Raw genomic sequence first — 17891 nt, 5'->3', positions numbered from 1 at the left:
GGCCGGGCGGCAAGGGCGCAGGGTCTGGCGGGACCGCCGCCTGAGAGCACGGCAGAGGGCAGCAGACCCTGCGGCTGCGAAGGAGCGAAGCACGTACAGCGACGGTGGGGGCGCGCGGGGGTTTGGTGGGTGGGCGGGTGGGGTTTGGCGTGGGTGGGTGGGGTTTGACGTAGGTGGGTGGGTGGTGGGTGGTTTCTTCTTCCTTGCCGCTGGACGCACGCGCAGCGCCGGGGTATCTGGATATTGAGGTGTTGGTGGTAACCTTAGTACATGGAAGGATTAAAAAGAACTCTAATCACCCTAGCCCCTCCCCTGAAAAACAATTTTACAAAAGGCGGTCGCACAACACGATTCGCGCGAAAGGGAAGGCGCGGGCGACGGCTTCCTCAGAAGCCGTCGCCCGCACCACAGGAGCAGCCACACCACTCCCACTCCGGCGCCCACCCACTCCCCACCCCGACATTACCACCCCACCCCACAACCCCGCCCCACCCCCCCCAGTCCTTTATCTGCGTTCTTGCACATGGAGTACTCGTCTGTGTCCCAAACTGTCACTCCCCTTTCTCCCGGCCGGGGCGCGCGCGCGGGGGGCGGGTGTGCGGGATGTCTGTGGGCCCGAGAAAGATATGCCATGTCCGCCTTGCGTTGTTTCCGAACTTCGAAGGTAGGTAGGTAGAAAGGTGAAGAACAGCCAGGCTCGGACTGGACACCAACGCGGTATGGGTGGACGCAAGACAGATGATGACGACACGCACGAGCGACACACAGACACAAACAAGCTCACAAGACACACAGCCAGCTGGCTGCCACACACCCTGAGTTGGCGTACACACTTCGAAGTGACGTAGTTAATCAAAAAAAAGAAAAGAGTGGCTCGCGTCACAAGGGACGCACGCAGCGCGCGCTTTTCCACGAGTCGCTGTGAGCGTGGCTGTGAGCCCCGGCGCATGCCGTCGACCGCCACGACCTTGACGGTGCTGACCGTCAACTTTGCCTGCCGCGACGTGGCTCCGCTCTCGGGATGCGACAACTGCGCCACGCGCTTCGGCCTGATAGCCGACGCCATCAGCGGCACCAATCTGTCTGCGTACAGCGGCCTCCCTGACCTCGACTCGGTGGATGTCGTCATTGCGCAGGTGCGGCTGCGCACGCTTACCCATGTCGCGTCCTCCACAGCCGCTGCCGCAGCGCCGAGAGCGCCCGACCCTGGCCCATCGACTCACTCGCTCGCCGCAGGAGCTCGGAACCGCCGCGGAGAACTTTGCAGACGTGACCGCGGCGCTCTCCGCGAGAGGGTTCGTCCACAGCACGGGCGACCCCGCCCCGACGGCGGCGGACCCGCAGTGCGCCGACGCGCCAGGCCCGCTCTTTGACCTGGCGGACAAGCAGGGCTTCGTTTCGCTGACCGGCCTCGACTCCGGCGGGCTCCTTCACACGAGATCACACCAGATCGCACGAGATCGCACGAGATCATACGACGTCACACGAGGTCACACGAGATCACGCTAGATCTCTCTGCTAACCGAGATCACCCTAGATCTCTCCCGAGACCACACGAGATCTCCAGAGATCACACGAGGTCACACGAGGTCACCCGAGATCACACGAGATCACACGAGATCACCCGAGATCACACCAGGTCGCACCAGGTCAGACGAGTTCACCCGACGTCGTGCGAGCGCAGGCGGGCTCGTGACCTTCTCGCGCCTCCCCCTCCTCTCCGTGGCGAAGCAAAACTGGTGCGCGCACGGCCTGCCGGCGCCGGCTGGCTACACGGCTGTGCTGGTTGAGCCGGCGGACGGTGAGCGCGCGCAGTGCAAGATGCGATCTCGGGGCATCTCGGGGTATCTCGGGGCAGCTCGGGGCATCTCGGGGCATCTCGTGGCATTTCGGCTGATCTCGGGACATCTCGGGGCATCTCGGGGTATCTCAGCTGATCTCGGGGCATCTCGGCTGATCTCGGGGTATCTCGGGGTATCTCGGCTGATCTCGGGGTATCTCGCGGCATTAGGCGTCTTTGCCGTGGTGATCGACCTGCACGCGTTTCCTGAGTACGACTTTGGGGTGCGCGAGATTGGCCGAGATTACCCGAGACGCCCCGAGATTGCCTGTGAGACTCCCACTGCTCCCCACCACCCCCTCCGGGCTCGCCTAGCCAACTGCATCTCTCGGCCATCTCTCGACCATCTCTCGTCCACATCTCGCACACATCTCGGACATCTCGGACACATCTCGCCGCGGCTCTGCGGAGTGCGGAAGCGGCGTGTCTTCACGGCTGTTGCCGCGTGAACAGGTGACAGCGGAGGACATCCGGACGTACCAGATGTCGGAGATTGCTGCCTTCAAAGACTCCGTCGCCGCTGCCCTCGGCGGTGCCGGACTCGCGTACAGCGTCGTGATGGGAGGCGGACGATTCCTAGACACTTCCCCGAGCCTTCCTGGCACTGTGTGACACTCGCCCAGCCACCCATCCTCCTCCGCCTCGGGCCTCGCATGTCCGAGGCGAGGTGTCGCCCTACCAGAGCGTGATAGGGCCGTGTCCCATTGAAGAACCCCCCCCCCCCCCCCCCAGGCGACTTCAACGAGGACGCCTACGCCGCGGCCGCCGCCTCCGCCACGCCCGACTGCAGCCTCATCACCGACCAGCTCACCGTCCAAAAGATGGGCGCGGTGCGGGGCGGCCAAGAAGCGGAAGACCCCCCCATATCTCCCCTGTATCTCCCCCATATCTGGCAGCGCGGAGCGAAGAAGCGGAAGAGGCATTCATGCACCCCATCTAGCGCTCGAGAGGACGCGTCCTCCGCTGCACTCGCTGGTTCAGCTGTCCTCCGCTCGAGAGGACACGCAACCAGCCGCATTCGACCGTCTTCGCACTCACGCGTGTGGTGCTCTGAAATCTCTGCACGCCACTGTACTCCCGCCCTGATGGTGCACCGCATTCGACCGTATTCGACCGTATTCGACCGTATTCGAACTCACGGGTGCTCCGAATGCTCCTGCACGATTCGTCTTCGCGCCCTGATGGTGCAGTTCTCCATGTAGGTTGGCCTGGACCTCCCCGCGGCGTGCGCGGCGGGGGCGATTGGCCCATACACCTGGGACACCTCCACAAACGACCTGGCCGCCATCTTTTCGGACGGCGAGAGCTACGAGGCGAGCGTGGCCGCTTCTGCCGCCGTAATAGTAGTGCGTGTGTTTGGTCATTAGACAGCGGCGCCGGGCTCGCGGGGGAGATATGGGGAGATATGGGGGAGATGTGGGGAGATATGGGGAGCTGTGGGGAGAGATGGGGAGATGTGCCGAGAGGACGCGGGGATGCGGCCGAGACATGGACGAGACATGGGGGAGATGAGGACGCGATGAGAACGAGACCTGAACAAGATGAGGACGAGATGTGGCACGCACGTCCCCTCCTGGCAGCTCGCCGTCTTCACACCTGCTGCTGTGAACAGCTGCTCGACTACCTAGTCTACTCGAGCAGCTCGGACGGCGCGCTGACCGGGCAAGCCCCCCCGAAAGAGGTTTCCTCCCCCCACCCCCCCCTCCCCACACAACCCCACCCAGCCCCACCCACCAGCCACCCACCCACCCACCCACCCACCCCTCCCCGCGCCTGTAAATTAGAGTCGCGTCTAGACGTGGAGTCGCGAGGGACTACCCTGGCCCCTGCCCCACCACCTCGCGTGTGTCTGTGGAGAAGTCTACCTCACCTCACCTCACCCACACCCGCAGGTCTCGACCCTCCGCGCCGCCGACGCGTGGGCCGGCGTCTTTTGCGAGAGCGACATCTTCGGCACGCTCGCCCCATCTGCTCCCGGCACCGCGCACGCCCTCACCGACCACAACATCGTCACCGCCACCTTCGCGCTCCCCGCGGCCGGCGGCGGCGGCGGCGCTGCCGCCGCGACCGCCGCCTTTGAAGCCGCCGTCGCGGCGTGGCGCGAGCCGAGTGGTGCGCAGGAGGCGCGGCTCGAGATTCGTCGAGATTCGCTGAGATTCGCTGAGACTCGCCGAGATTCGCCGAGATTCGCCGAGATTAGCGATCAGCGGGAGGAGGCTCTGCCACACGGCAGCGGTTCGGCGAACTGCTCGTCTTCCACTCCTGAGCCGCCTTCCTGGAACCTTCCCGGAACCTTCTCGGAACCTTCTCGGAGCCTTCCCGCAGGCGGCGTGCGGCCAGGAGGGCGCCGTCTGCTTCTACGACACAAACTGCTGCGAGGCGGCCTTCTCGTGGACGGGCGTCGAGCAGCACTGCGTCTACTACGAGTGCACGCCCGACGACGACGATTTCGCCCAGTGGCTCGTCATCGCACTCCCCCTCCTCGGCGGGGTGCTGCTGCTGGCCTGCTGCGGCGCGGCACTCTGCTATTGGCGGAGGAGGAGACGTGCGGCTGGCAAGCCGGCGGCGGAGGCGTCGAGGGGAGAGGCGGTCATCGGTGAGGCTGCTTAAGACCGCGAACCGATGTGCATGTTCGATGCCAAAGAAAAAAAGAATTTAAACAAAACAAAACTCTCTCTCACAGCAGACAGGCTCGACACAGGTGCGGACTGGCGCGTGCTAGCACTATCACAGCCGCACGATACTGCTTTGACAGCGTGCACCTCGATCCTGTGTACCGTGTTTGTTATGACCCCCCCCAATGAACGCACCAGCGAGGGAGGGCGAGAGACGAGTCCCGTACCTTGCGGAATCGACCCTACGTCAAGTGCTCAAGTGCTCAACCGAATGTAAACAACCGAATGTATCGGAAGAATTTTACACGCTGACTGCCCCATCCTCTCCTAAGATTCGTTCACCGGCTTCTCCGACACACTGCGCTGAGTGGTAGGGCCCCCAAGGGCCTAGAAATCGCGCCTGCCTCTCTCCCAGTAGAGTACTTACTCTCTCTCTCCCAGTACGCTAAAAGTACGTACACGCTTTCTCCCATTGATTGATTGATGGGAAGGCGAAACACAGTCCGACCAACGACTGGGACACCAACGCGGTATGGGTGGACGCAGGACGGGCGATGACGGTCACACAGGAGCGACACACAGAACCACAAGACAAGACACTCAGCAAGGGGCGGCTGCCACACATCCTGAGCGAACTTCCCTAGTCACCCGCGGCCGGACTCCATCCGGCACGCGTCGCCCTGGGCGCTCAGAGCTGCGTCCCCTGCTCGCCACCCCGACGCCCAAGGCGCCCGAGCGAACTCTCCCAGTAAGCTAAAACTACGTACACGCATCCCAGGAAGCTACGTACTTCTTTTGTTGAATTCGTACTTCAACGTACTTTTAGCTTAGTGCCAGAGTGCGCGCCAGTCCCGTGCGCAGCGTTGTGAACATCCTTTGTGTGTGTGAGTGAGTATTCTTGATACGAAACCACGACGACACACACCAGTCGACTCGCATCGGTTGCCTCCATGAACGGCGGAGCTATTCTCGCGTCCACACCACACCTGGCTGCCTCCAACGTGGACACGCCCATAGCTGGGGACACTACTAGGTCATGCATGGCATCAGAAGTTTTATCTCTGGGCCCCGAAAGGCATCTCCAGCAGCGTCGATACTCATGTGCGCCCTCCCCTCCTGGGCGCATGCGCCTCACATCTCGCCAGGGCATAAGCCCTTGGTGTGCGGCGAGACGAGTTTTTCGCCATCGCCGCGAGCAGCAAGCCGCCCGCCGCAAACAGCCGGAGGCCTCGCCGCGGCACTGGCTGCGCCGCGGTCCCGCACCCGTCGACGCAGCTCCCCCCGCGGAAGACCGCGCGTAGCGACGCCTCTTGACGATTGAGATGAGCGCGCCTGAAGCTCGCCCACCTACTGCCCCTGAGAGTTGGTTATGAGTGGGATCAGCTCCCCCCCTTGGGTTCGAAGCCGCCACAACCTCACACCCAACATCACAGGTGGGATCAGAGAGAGACCCCGCACCGGACACCGCCCGGGCACAGACTCCCTACCCATCGGATCGCACAGGGCCCCCTCGGAGCAGCCCACACACAATCTCGCATCGGCAGAATTAGTGCCTTAGTCAGGCAGACAGCACAGACAAGGAGAGGAGAGAGAGGAGAGAGTGAGAGAGGAGAGGGGAGAGGGTGAGGGAGTGTGCACACGTGAGGAGTGGGGAGGGTGTCTGTGGTGGGCTGTAGTCCTACGTGGTTACAACCACGCGCCCCTCAGGAGCTTAAGGTAGAGTGGAGCGCCCTAGACGCCTCGGTGCCTCCTACCGGCGTGAAGACCATCCGGATCTGCCGAGCTCGTCCTCCGGACGGACCCGTCCCCGCGATGGTCCACGGTCCTCCGTCGCCTGGTTGTGACCCCCTGCCTCCCTGTTGACCCCCCAGTCCTCCGCAGCTGCCTCTGCGCGTCCTGGGGAGGTACCGAATTGTCGCCGCCGGAGACGACTCGACGCCGCTGAGATCGGAGAGCAAGCTCTGACAGGTCGCACGTCGCTCCTTTGACGCCGACGTGACTCGCCCGTACAGAGCACCTCACCTACACGGACTTGACGCGCTCGGTACGACGCCTGCGACCCGTCTCGGGTCAGGTGGCACGACGCTCATCGCGCCCGCCAGTGCTGACGTGCAGGTTGCCACGACGAGGTCGAGCACGCTTCTATACGCTCGCCCAGCCTTCCTTTCCATCCCATAAGGTAGCCTGGGAACGGTGGCGGTCAGAGGCAAAGCCTACGAGGGGCGGTGGAACCACATGTCACGGCTACTGACGGCTCGACCCCACGATAGCCTCCGGAGGCTGACTTTGCGGCACCATCATCGGACGATGTCGACGAGTTGGGTCGCTCTCGCGGTAGCCAGATGACCTCTCATACTAGCATCATCGGCCATGGCCGCAGGGAGCGCGGGGGAGGGCGCTGGGAGCAACACGGAGCTCCGTTGGACGTTTTCAAGATTAGCGTGTCAGAGTGAATTGGAACTAGCCAGTGCAAGCACTGGCCCGGTGCACGTGGGTGAGCAGCCTGCCCCTCCCTCCCGACAAACCAACTCCCACACACACACACAATCGCACTCTGTGACTCTCGGCACGGTTGGGACAAGAGCGAAGCGGGGGGGGAGCGGAGAGGGCGGGCGAGAGGGGAATTGGGCAGGGCCAGGGGCTGGCTTGGGCGAGACACACACAAAACCGAGAGGCAGTCGAGATGGATGGGGCACCGCCTGAGGCCTGGGGTTCTTGAGAGCGAGTTGTATGCTCGTTATGTGGGCAGGAGCGCAGAGGGCCTGTAACGGTGTACGGTTTAAGGCCGGGCGCACCCCCTCTCACGGCGCTCACGCGGGGAGCGGGGATCGCCGGACGATGTGTGCCGTGAAAAGATACGGTTTGATCTGACTCACCAAACTGTGCTCGCTGCGCGTCGTGAGACTTTAATCTCTTTGGCTGCCTGCCACGACAGATCTGGCCGTCTCTCGCATGGAAATTAGTGCCCCCCCTTGCGCCCCACCACCCCTCGCGTGTGTGTGGAGAAGAGTTTACCTTACCTCTATATACCTTACCTTACCTTGGAAATTAGGCCAGGTAGGTACGTGAGTGCGCTGCACGGGCGCCGAGGGCGCGGCAACACCGCGCTCTGCGGGGACGCCCTCCTACGTCACAGCAAATCGGGCGGCCGACCCACCAGCCCGCTCACCCGGAAGCCAAACCCGCGCCCCCCCAGCACTCCGCCGCTGCTGCTCCGCCCGGCGGTGGCGGGCGCCGCCGCCTCCGCCGCCGCGGCCTCGGCGATCGAGGCGGCGCTGAAGCCTCCGCCGGCGCTCCTCCGCACTGAGGGTGACCACGTGCGAGCCTGTTCACACCGCGAGCTGTGAACACACGCTGCCGCGCCGGCGCGGTTGGAGCCGGCGAGGCACTGCCAGCAGCGGAGAGAGATGCAGCTGCGAGGTGGAGGCGCCGAGCACCATTGGAGGTGGGTTGTGTCCAGACATGCCCCGCTCGAGCGACGCCGTCGCGTCGAGGTCGACGGAGATATCGCGGTCAAGCAACGTCGAGATCGACGTCGAGATCCGCCGCATCCCTCCCGAAGTAAGCCGCTGCAGCTGGTGCGGCGCACCGCGCGGGAACGTCGCGCCGAGCAGCGCCGCGTCGCCGCCGTCGCCGCCCGCCGCGCCGCCAAAGTCCAGCTGCCGCGGCTCTGCGCCCCGCCGCGAAGGGTGGCGCGAGGGCAGCCGCCGTGACTTGAGCTCTCGCAATCTCTCTGGCGACTCGTACGACGCCGCCCTCCGCTGGCCATGGCCAGGCGCGGAGTTGGAGCGGGGCGGGGAGCAGAGGTAGGGGTCGCCCAGCGTGGGGTCGCCTGTTCACAGCGGGGAGGTGTGAAGAGAGAGGGAGCAGAGGTAGGGGTCGCCAAGCGTGGGGTCGCCTGTTCACAGCGGGGAGGTGTGAAGAGAGAGGGGGGGCAGAGGTAGGGGTCGCCCAGCGTGGGGGCGCCTGTTCACGGCGGGGAGGTGTGAAGAGAGGGGGAGCAGAGGTAGGGGTCGCCCAGCGTGGGGTCGCCTGTTCACAGCGGGGAGGTGTGAAGAGAGGGGGAGCAGAGGTAGGGGTCGCCCAGCGTGGGGGCGCCGAGTGGGTCTGAAATGACGACGTCGGACAGCGCTGCGCCGGAGGAGCAGGAGAAGGAGGAGGGCAGGCCGACCTCCTCCAGCAGCCGCTGGCCTGACACGCCCCGCCTCCCCTCGTCGAGAGAAACCGCCTTGCCCAACCGCGCCAGGCGCGACGGCGCCACGCTCCGCGCAGACTCGCAGATGGCGGCGGCCAGCTGCTGCCCGCCTGCGTGAGAGTCAACCGCCCACCGCATTGGCGATAGTGAATTATTGACGCCTGGGCCGATGGCAGCTCCGACATACGGCCAAGAGGCAAGACTCACAGCTAATATTTAATAATGAATAGCCCACCTGGGCCGATAGCGGCTCCGACATACGAATAGTAATCACAGTTAATATTAATATTTAATAATGAATAGTTCACCTGGGCCGATAGCGGCACCGACGTAGGGCGGCGCGGCGGGCGGCGCATCCGAGAAGCCTATTTTTTTCTTTTTTCTCTGCTAGCAAAAGAAGAGAAATATCGCCGGGCGGCGCATCAGAGACGCCGCGGCCGGCGGCGACGGTACCGCGCTTGGTGATCAGGTAGACACCTACAGAACAGATCAAAAATCTGGAAGTTCACTCTGATTCACCCTCGGTACCGCGCTCGGTGATGACGGCAGACACCTAGTACACGTCAGCAGCTGGTGAGTAACACTTCATCACCCTCGGTACCGCGATTGGTGGTGAGGTGGACACACCGCTGAAGCAGAAGAGGCAGCCGGAGACGAAGCCGACGGCGGTGAGGGGCGTGAAGCGCCAAAAGTCCTATCCGTTATGACGTGTTGATCATCAGCGAATGAAGCCATAACTAAGAGCTCATTGATTAATCAAAGGTCCTGGTAGACGATACCGCCGCCGGAGATGGAGCAGATGGTGAAGGAGAGGTAGTAGACCTGATTAATTAGTTAACTACTTCATGATTGACTCGCCGGAGATGGTGGAGCAGATGGTGAAGGAGGGGTAGCATCACCGACGGTACCGCGAGCGGCGCGAGCGGCGGCGGCGGAGCATCCTCGAGGGTGTCGCCACGCTTGAGCGCAGTCTCGAGCTTCATCTGCTCGGCGAGGAGGGAGAGCCGCTCGGCCTCCAGCGAGGCGCGCTCCGCCGCGATCGAGTCCTGCGTGTAAAGTCCTCGTCCACCACCAGAGAGTGCAGCCGCTGCAGCGTCCCGCCGGCCGCCTCGCGCGACCCGCCGGCGTGCCTTGCGAGCAGCAGTGTCCGCGCGCCGAGATGTCGCCGGGCGAGGCGGGAGGTAGTCGGGTGCCGGGCGCATCTAACGAAGATCTGGAGCGTATCCAGCCCAGGCTAGGCCGCGCCGCCGCCGAGAAGACGGCGGAGCGGAATCGGCGCGTCGAGAGCCGCGGCGGCAATCAGACCGCGCCGACGCGCGGTCGGGCGCCGCGCCGCGCCGGGAGGATGCATGGAGGACACGCAGGGGCGTGGCCGAGGCGTGGCGGCGAGAGGGCGAGAGAGACAGCAGGGCTGGAGCGAGAGGCGCCCGTCCGGCTGTGTGGGCAAATAAAGAAAAAATCAGTATCGCGCCTAGAATTCCGCCGGAAAAAAGTTTGCCGAAATCGAGAGGGAATGGCCTGGGAGCCCCAGAAAATGGCCACCTACTTTTTCTCTTTTTGGGGCTGGTGCGAGGCGAGGCGAGGCCTGTGTGGCGGCTTCTGGGAGGGGCTAGGAGAGGGGCGGGCTTGGCGGGAGAGGAGTCCGCGGGCGGCGCGAGCGGGCGTCCGGTGAGCGGTGTGGACGGGGCCGTGCGTGGTTTTGCGAGCTTCGGCGGTGGGGCGGCGTCGTGGCCGTCGGGAGGCGAGGAATGTAGCAGCTGCTGTCCCGCACTGCTGCAGGCCGCCTGGCAGGCGGTGTCATGGCGCCCCGTGAGGTGCGCGGGGGAAGCGAGCGGCGCCGGGCCTGCCGCGCGGGGGCGGGCGGCGGCGGGGGCGGCGAGATGGGCCCGTGCGAGCTGCTTTGGCACCCGAAATAAAGTCGTCGTCCAAAGTCGAGCAGAGGGCCTGAAGATTTGCAGCGCGCGCGGGGAGGGTCACGGTGGTCGGTGGTTTTATCGGACGAGGACGATCCTGGGGGCTGCGGACGTCTCCTGCCGATTCTCCGCACGGCTGTTGGTCGCGGGTTGCGCGGGTCGCTCGTGGAGCGGCGTGGGGTCCGTCCTCGCGCGGGCTCTGAAGCGAGGCGATTTTCGCCCTCCCGCGTCGACATTTTGGGGGCCTTCCGGAGCGATTCAGGCGGCGCGGGTTTGATGGGGCGGTAGCGCGGGGCGGCCTCCACCGTTTTGGCAAAAACCGCGTTTTCCGCGCGCGGCCGGCGTCGCCCCGGGAAAGTCGTGTCGCTGCGCTCCACGACTTTCTCCCGGGCTCCGCCGGGGTGTGGTTGCGGCGGCGGTAATGACCCTCCCTCTCTCTCTCTCCTTTCTGCGCGCGCAGCGCGCGATTTTTTGGTGGGAGGGCCGTTTTAAACGATTTCTGAGCCCTTCTTCGAGCCGTGGCGGGGGGCGTCTAACCCTAGCTTAACCCTAACCCTTACCTTCCCTCCGCTTCCGCCTCGGCCCTAACCCTGACCTAACCCTAACCTAACACCCTAACGACACCCTCTCCAACCCTAACGGCGCCATGGAGCGACGGACCTGCGCGGAGAGAGATGGCCCTGCGCGCCGGAGGCGATCGCGTGGCAACAAACGTGGCGTCGGCGAGAGGTGGAGGTGATGGCGGGAGAGATCGCCGAGCGTCACGGCGGCAATCTGTCGGCCGATGCGATGCTGCCGCCTCGCCGTTGCTCCTTGGCGCTCCTTGGCGCAGCAAGCGCTGGAGCGAAGACCTGGGGAGTCTAGCGTCAGAGCGGCGCGACTGCGCCATCGAGGTGGCAGCTGGAACGAGCGGCGCGAGAGACGGCAGACGCTATCCACTCCAGGTAGATGCGAAGAACCTAGTAGCGACAGCACGAAGCGTGAGCCCGTGGGAGCGAGGGGAAGGAGCGATGGTGCACTGTTCTCGAATATTGGCGAGCGAGGCAGGGCGAGAATGGGGAAGCGATCCAGACGTGACAGAGGCGAAGGCGGCGGCGAAGGCGGCGGTGAGTGCAAGAGAGCGAGTCCGAGTCGCACGCACACGGAGATGCAACAGCTACGCAGTGGTGCGAACGGTATGGAGGCGTTGCGTGGGTGCACGCGCACGCTCCCGCACGATCGTGTGCGATGGCGAGCCAAGACCGCGCGGCCGAAGAAGAATTTAAACAAGACAAGTCTCTCCGAAGAAGAATTTTGCAGCCAAATTATCGCGAACGGTGTTCTTTCTTTCTTTCGACGCGACGATCCGTGGATGGGATGAAGAAAAAGAAAAGAAACTGGCGCTGCCGCGAAGAGGCCTGTGCTCTCGCTCGTACGCCCTCATTCTGACGGTCAGAACTCCCGTCTCACTCTTTTCGACTCGCATAGGGCTCGAGGCGCCGTTTTAGCAGACGCCGTGCAAGGGGCGTGTCGCGCGCGTGCTGTGCTGCCCGCTCGGCGCCGTTAGCACGGCGCGGAGCGCCTTTGCGGCGGTGAGAAGGCGATTGACGGCGTTCACGGTGTTGAGGTGTGAAGAGGCGCCGTTCACACTCTTTGCTATGAACAGGGCTCGGCTCGCTGACTCGTGAGACGGCCTTCGCGGTGCATGGGCAGCGCGTGCTCCTCTGTACGTGCCGCGCTCTCCACGTGGCGCGCAGCGCCGCTAGAACGGCTTGACGGCGAAAAGACTTAGCGGCTTCGAGGTGTGAAGAGACGATTCTCACACTTTTCGACTCGGATAGGGCCCGCGGCGCCGTTGTGTCAGACGCCGTTCAAAGGGTGCTACCTTGGCGCGTGTGCCGCGCTTTACGTGCTCGGCGCCGCTGCCGTGAGCAGCGCCCTCGTTTGGGCGGCAAGAAGAGGCGCCGTGTAAGTTGGGGAGATGCGGGGAGATATTGGCGAGTCGTGGCCTGACTCTCCTCTCCTCTCGTCTCGTCTCGTCTCGTCTCGTCTCGTCTCGTCTCGTCTCGTCTCCTCTCCTCTCCTCTCCTCTCCTCTCCTCTCCTCTCCTCTCCTCTCCCCTCCTCTCCTCTCCTCTCCTCTCCTCTCCTCTCCTCTCCTCTCCTCTCCCCTCTCCTCTCCTCTCCTCTCCTCTCCTCTCCTCCCCTCTTGTCTCCTCCCCTCTCCTCTCCTCTCCACTCCACTCCTCTCTTCTCTCCTCTCCTCTCCTGTCTCCTCCCCTCTCTCGAGTCGCGCGTAAGGGGGCCGCGGCGTGTATGGTCGGGCTCGGCCCTCGGGCGTCGGGGCACGGGGGAATCGCGTAAGCGAAATCCGAAAAGGCGGCGGATTCGTGCGTTGTGCATCGTCCATCGACGGTGGCTACGGATCGGTTTCAGCTGGTTTTGAACTTTTGAACAGAGCCTTTTGATCTAAAAGCTAGCATGCCGTGAAAAGATACGGTTTGATCGGACTCACCAAACTGTGCTCGCTGCGGTGAGACTTTAATCTCTTTGGCTGCCTGCCACGACAGAGATCTGGCCGTCCCTCGCATGGAAATGAGGCCAGGTACGTGAGTGCGCTGCACGTGCGCGGAGGGCGCGGCAACACCGCGCTCTGCGGGGACGCCCTCCTACGTCACAGCAAATCGGGCGGCCGACCCACCAGCCCGCTCACCCGGAAGCCAAACCCGCGCCCCCCCAGCACTCCGCCGCTGCTGCTCCGCCCGGCGGTGGCGGGCGCCGCCGCCTCCGCCGCCGCGGCCTCGGCGATCGAGGCGGCGCTGAAGCCTCCGCCGGCGCTCCTCCGCACTGAGGGTGACCACGTGCGAGCCTGTTCACACCGCGAGCTGTGAACACACGCTGCCGCGCCGGCGCGGTTGGAGCCGGCGAGGCACTGCCAGCAGCGGAGAGAGATGCAGCTGCGAGGTGGAGGCGCCGAGCACCATTGGAGGTGGGTTGTGTCCAGACATGCCCCGCTCGAGCGACGCCGTCGCGTCGAGGTCGACGGAGATATCGCGGTCAAGCAACGTCGAGATCGACGTCGAGATCCGCCGCATCCCTCCCGAAGTAAGCCGCTGCAGCTGGTGCGGCGCCCCGCGCGCGACCGTCGCGCCGAGCAGCGCCGCGTCGCCGCCGTCGCCGCCCGCCGCGCCGCCAAAGTCCAGCTGCCGCGGCTCTGCGCCCCGCCGCGAAGGGTGACGCGAGGGCAGCCGCCGTGACTTGAGCTCTCGCAATCTCTCTGGCGACTCGTACGACGCCGCCCTCCGCTGGCCATGGCCAGGCGCGGAGTTGGAGCGGGGCGGGGAGCAGAGGTAGGGGTCGCCCAGCGTGGGGTCGCCTGTTCACAGCGGGGAGGTGTGAAGAGAGGGGGAGCAGAGGTAGGGGTCGCCCAGCGTGGGGTCGCCTGTTCACAGCGGGGAGGTGTGAAGAGAGAGGGAGCAGAGGTAGGGGTCGCCCAGCGTGGGGTCGCCTGTTCACAGCGGGGAGGTGTGAAGAGAGGGGGAGCAGAGGTAGGGGTCGCCCAGCGTGGGGTCGCCTGTTCACAGCGGGGAGGTGTGAAGAGAGGGGGAGCAGAGGTAGGGGTCGCCCAGCGTGGGGTCGCCTGTTCACAGCGGGGAGGTGTGAAGAGAGGGGGAGCAGAGGTAGGGGTCGCCCAGCGTGGGGTCGCCTGTTCACAGCGGGGAGGTGTGAAGAGAGGGGGAGCAGAGGTAGGGGTCGCCCAGCGTGGGGTCGCCTGTTCACAGCGGGGAGGTGTGAAGAGAGAGAGAGAGAGAGAGAGCAGAGGTGGGGGTCGCCAAACGTGGGGGCGCCGAGTGGGTCTGAAATGACGACGTCGGACAGCGCTGCACCGGAGGAGCAGGAGAAGGAGGAGGGCAGGCCGACCTCCTCCAACAGCCGCTGGCCTGACACGCCCCGCCTCCCCTCGTCGAGAGAAACCGCCTTGCCCAGCCGCGCCAGACGCGACGGCGCCACGCTCCGCGCAGACTCGCAGATGGCGGCGGCCAGCTGCTGCCCGCCTGCATGAGTCAACCGCCCACCGCATTGGCGATAGTGAATTATTGACGCCTGGGCCGATGGCAGCTCCGACATACGGCCAAGAGTCAAGAATCACAGTTCAATTCAATCATTAATAGTTCACCTGGGCCGATAGCGGCTCCGAATACGAATAGTAATCACAGTTAATATTCAGCAATTAATAGTTCACCTGGGCCGATAGCGGCACCGACGTAGGGCGGCGCGGCGGGCGGCGCATCCGAGAAGCCTATTTTTTCTTTTTTCTCTGCTAGCGAAAGAAAAGAAATATCGCCGGGCGGCGCATCAGAGACGCCGCGGCCGGCGGCGACGGTACCGCGCTTGGTGATCAGGTAGACACCTAAAGAACAGATCAAAAAATGGAAGTTCACTCTGATTCACCCTCGGTACCGCCCTCGGTGATGACGGCAGACACCTAGTACACGTCAGCAGCTACTGAGTAGCACTTCATCACCCTCGGTACCGCGATTGGTGGTGAGGTGGACACACCGCTGAAGCAGAAGAGGCAGCCGGAGACGAAGCCGAAGGCGGTGAGGGGCGTGAAGCGCCAAAAGTCCTATCCGTTATGAAGTGTTGATCATCAGCGAATGAAGCCATAACTAAGAGCTCATTGATTAATCAAAGGACCTGGTAGACGATACCGCCGCCGGAGATGGAGCAGATGGTGAAGGAGAGGTAGTAGACCTGATTAATTAGTTAACTACGTCATGATTGACTCGCCGGAGATGGTGGAGCAGATGGTGAAGGAGGGGTAGCATAGTAGACCGGCACGACGGCGCTCGAGTCAAAGTGCTTCTGCGCCAAGTTGAGGTGCTTCAGCTGGAGGACCTGCGAAGTATAGCCGCGAGATTGCGATCTGGACTAGTGAGCTGGAGGGCCTGCGAGGTACAGCCGCGAGATTGCGATCTGGACTAGTGAGCTGGAGGGCGAAGTACAGCCGCGAGACTGCGATCTGGACTAGTGAGCTGGAGGGCGTGCGAGGTACAGCCGCGAGATTGCGATCTGGACTAGTGAGCTGGAGGGCGAAGTACAGCCGCGAGATTGCGATCTGGACTAGTGAGCTGGAGGGCCTGCGAGGTACAGCCGCGAGATTGCGATCTGGACTAGTGAGCTGGAGGGCGAAGTATAGCCGCGAGATTGCGATCTGGCGCGAGATTGCGATCTCGACTACTTGTGGTGGCTGAGCAAGCAGTTCACCGCGGTGGAGACGAGGACGGGTAGAAGCAGGTAGGGGATCGGAGAGCGCAGCACCTATTAGTTGATGAGTGATTAAACACGTAGTTCAGGGTTAGTTAAGTACGGGATCGGAGAGCGCAGCACCTATTATTGAGTGATTAAGCGCTTACTTAAGGGTTAGTTAAGTAGGGGATCGGAGATCGGCAGTACCGACGGGTCTTCGCCCAAATGAGTGATGAAGTGCGAGATGGCGGAGGAGGAGAGGACGGTGATGGAGCCTACGGGGAGATAGGGGGAGATATGGGGAGATGTGAGGAGATACGGAGGAGGAGGGGACGGTGATGGAGCCAAGCAGCGAGCAGAGGCCGACGTTTAGCAGCAAGTACCTGCGTGGCGAAGACGCAAACATCTTTGCGCGAGTTCGGGTGCTGTGCAGCCAGAGCATCGCGTGGGTACGACAGAGGCGAATACGGTCGAATACAGCGAATGCGGTCGAATACGGTCGACGGAAGGCGTGTCCTCTCGAGGTCTCGCTGCTTGTGACTACGGACTCCGCTTCTAGTGGCAGACACCGGTGCCCGAACTTTGGTTCCGAGAGCCAGAGCAGCAGGATTCCAGCGCCGACGACGGCGAAATAGATGAGGGAGGGGGGCGCGGTGACGAGCGTTTTAAAGGAGGTAAGGGAGAGGTCCTCCACCGCCGGCGGCGCCTAGTTGGTTCGTTGTTGACACGTCATCATTCAGTGTGGGGAGGGGGAGGTCCCTCCAACAGCCGGCGGCGCGTTGAGCACAACGACCACGGAGCCGAGGACGGTGACGACGATTCCGAGAAGGTTCCGGAGGTAGAAGCGCTCCTAGCCAGTCGAGAGGCACTGATCAGCACTAGCGAATTAGCTGCTCGGCAACTGGGGGCACTGGCACTGGGCGCGCCTTTAGCACGAGGAAGGCGATGGCGGCGTTGGCGATGACGGCGACGGCGCCGAGGGGCGACACCACAGTTGGGCTGGCGAGGCCGAAGGCGGCGAAGTTGCCGACCTCGCCCAGCATCAGCCCGAGCAGCGCCACAGGGAAGAGCGTGCGGGCGCGCGCTGCTAACCTCGGCTCCTCGTCTTCGCGCTCGAAGGCCATGTGCACCCACTTTTGGAGGGCGAGGCTGCACGCGATCAGCAGGTTCCCGCTAACAGCGAGGATGATGCCGAGGTGGAGCGGCGTGAAGGTGTGCTCCCAGATGGAGCTGGTCTTCCCGCCGAACGGCACCCATGTCATCGGCGCGGCACGCAGGGGCCGGTGCGAACGGGCTGGCGCGAGCGCGCCGCTGCTGTGCTGCAAAAAAAATAACGCACGGCCACTAAGCAGCGGTTGAGTCCGGGCGTGCCGTTCTCCCATCCCTCCCTTGGGTTGTGTGTTTTCTTTCTTTCTTTCAGCATTCTTCCGGGGGCCCCTCTGCGCCGGGGAGGAGGCTAGGACGCAAGCGTCCGTCGCCCTTTTGGGCCCGCAGGGGTCGGCGCGAATGGGCCCGCGAGCGGCGGCGCGCAGGCAGCTAGCCCATGAGAAGAGCGTCCATAGACACCTCACTAGACCCCACATACGGTCTCGTCCGTGCCTCGCAGGCCGGTGAGATTGCTAGAGGCAGAGCAGCTGCTCTAGCCTCACATGTCACTTCTTGTCGTCTGTTGTTTGTTGTGCCCTTGTTTGTGTCCTCTGGCACCGTGGAGTGCTGGGGGGGGCGACAGGGAGGATGTGGCCCTGAGTTATGTGTACGCCGACTCAGGGTGTGTGGCAGCCAGATGGCTGTGTGTCTTGTGAGCTTGTTTGTGTCTGTGTGTCGCTCGTGCGTGTCGTCATCATCTGTCCAGCGTCCACCCATACCGCGTTGGTGTCCAGTCCGAGCCTGGCTGTTCTTCACCTTACTACCTACCTACCTGCTGTGCTGCAAAAAAAAGAATTTGAAAAAAGAATTTAAACAAAAGAGTCTCTCTCACAGTATACAGGCTCGACACAGGTGCGAACTGGCGCGTGCTAGTGCTATCACCGGCACACCAAAAAAATTTTTTTACTCTCTCGTCTAGCCGTGTGTGCTGGCGTCCGGGTCCCAGCGGGTTTT

General features: G+C 63.5%; 3 protein-coding genes across 3 annotated transcripts; 1 reads left to right on the top strand and 2 right to left on the bottom strand.

The window, feature by feature from the left end:
* Window positions 1–947: 947 nt before the first annotated feature.
* Window positions 948–4510, top strand: EMIHUDRAFT_466755 (hypothetical protein; the record flags this gene model as incomplete). Its single annotated transcript, XM_005791276.1, has 8 exons — window positions 948–1136; window positions 1237–1395; window positions 2294–2372; window positions 2573–2670; window positions 3043–3186; window positions 3453–3521; window positions 3733–3927; window positions 4166–4510. 8 exons carry the CDS (start codon window positions 948–950, stop codon window positions 4448–4450), a joined length of 1218 nt encoding a protein of 405 aa, XP_005791333.1. The 3' UTR covers window positions 4451–4510.
* Window positions 4511–7484: 2974 nt separating this feature from the next.
* Window positions 7485–10090, bottom strand: EMIHUDRAFT_466754 (hypothetical protein). Its single transcript, XM_005791275.1, has 7 exons — window positions 9550–10090; window positions 9416–9472; window positions 9278–9344; window positions 9104–9127; window positions 8362–8421; window positions 7893–8287; window positions 7485–7780 (listed from the first exon to the last, which is right to left on the bottom strand). The coding sequence occupies exons 1-7, from the start codon at window positions 9850–9852 to the stop codon at window positions 7586–7588; spliced, it is 1101 nt and encodes a 366-aa protein (XP_005791332.1). The 5' UTR covers window positions 9853–10090; the 3' UTR covers window positions 7485–7585.
* Window positions 10091–13146: 3056 nt separating this feature from the next.
* On the bottom strand, window positions 13147–17053 carry EMIHUDRAFT_466753 (hypothetical protein; the record flags this gene model as incomplete). The annotated part of the gene is made up of 14 exons (XM_005791274.1): window positions 13147–13410; window positions 13523–13917; window positions 14058–14115; window positions 14190–14247; window positions 14419–14596; window positions 14929–14952; window positions 15003–15027; window positions 15076–15168; window positions 15240–15296; window positions 15378–15440; window positions 15810–15863; window positions 15999–16066; window positions 16359–16497; window positions 16709–17053. 14 exons carry the CDS (start codon window positions 17051–17053, stop codon window positions 13216–13218), a joined length of 1752 nt encoding a protein of 583 aa, XP_005791331.1. The 3' UTR covers window positions 13147–13215.
* Between the last annotated feature and the right edge of the window lie 838 nt (window positions 17054–17891).

The sequence above is a fragment of the Emiliania huxleyi genome, assembly GCF_000372725.1.
Source record: "Emiliania huxleyi CCMP1516 unplaced genomic scaffold EMIHUscaffold_114, whole genome shotgun sequence".
Taxonomy (NCBI): Eukaryota; Haptophyta; order Isochrysidales; family Noelaerhabdaceae; genus Emiliania; species Emiliania huxleyi.
The sequence above is the reverse complement of the archived record's forward strand: the minus strand, read 5'-3'. Positions and strand labels throughout refer to the sequence as shown.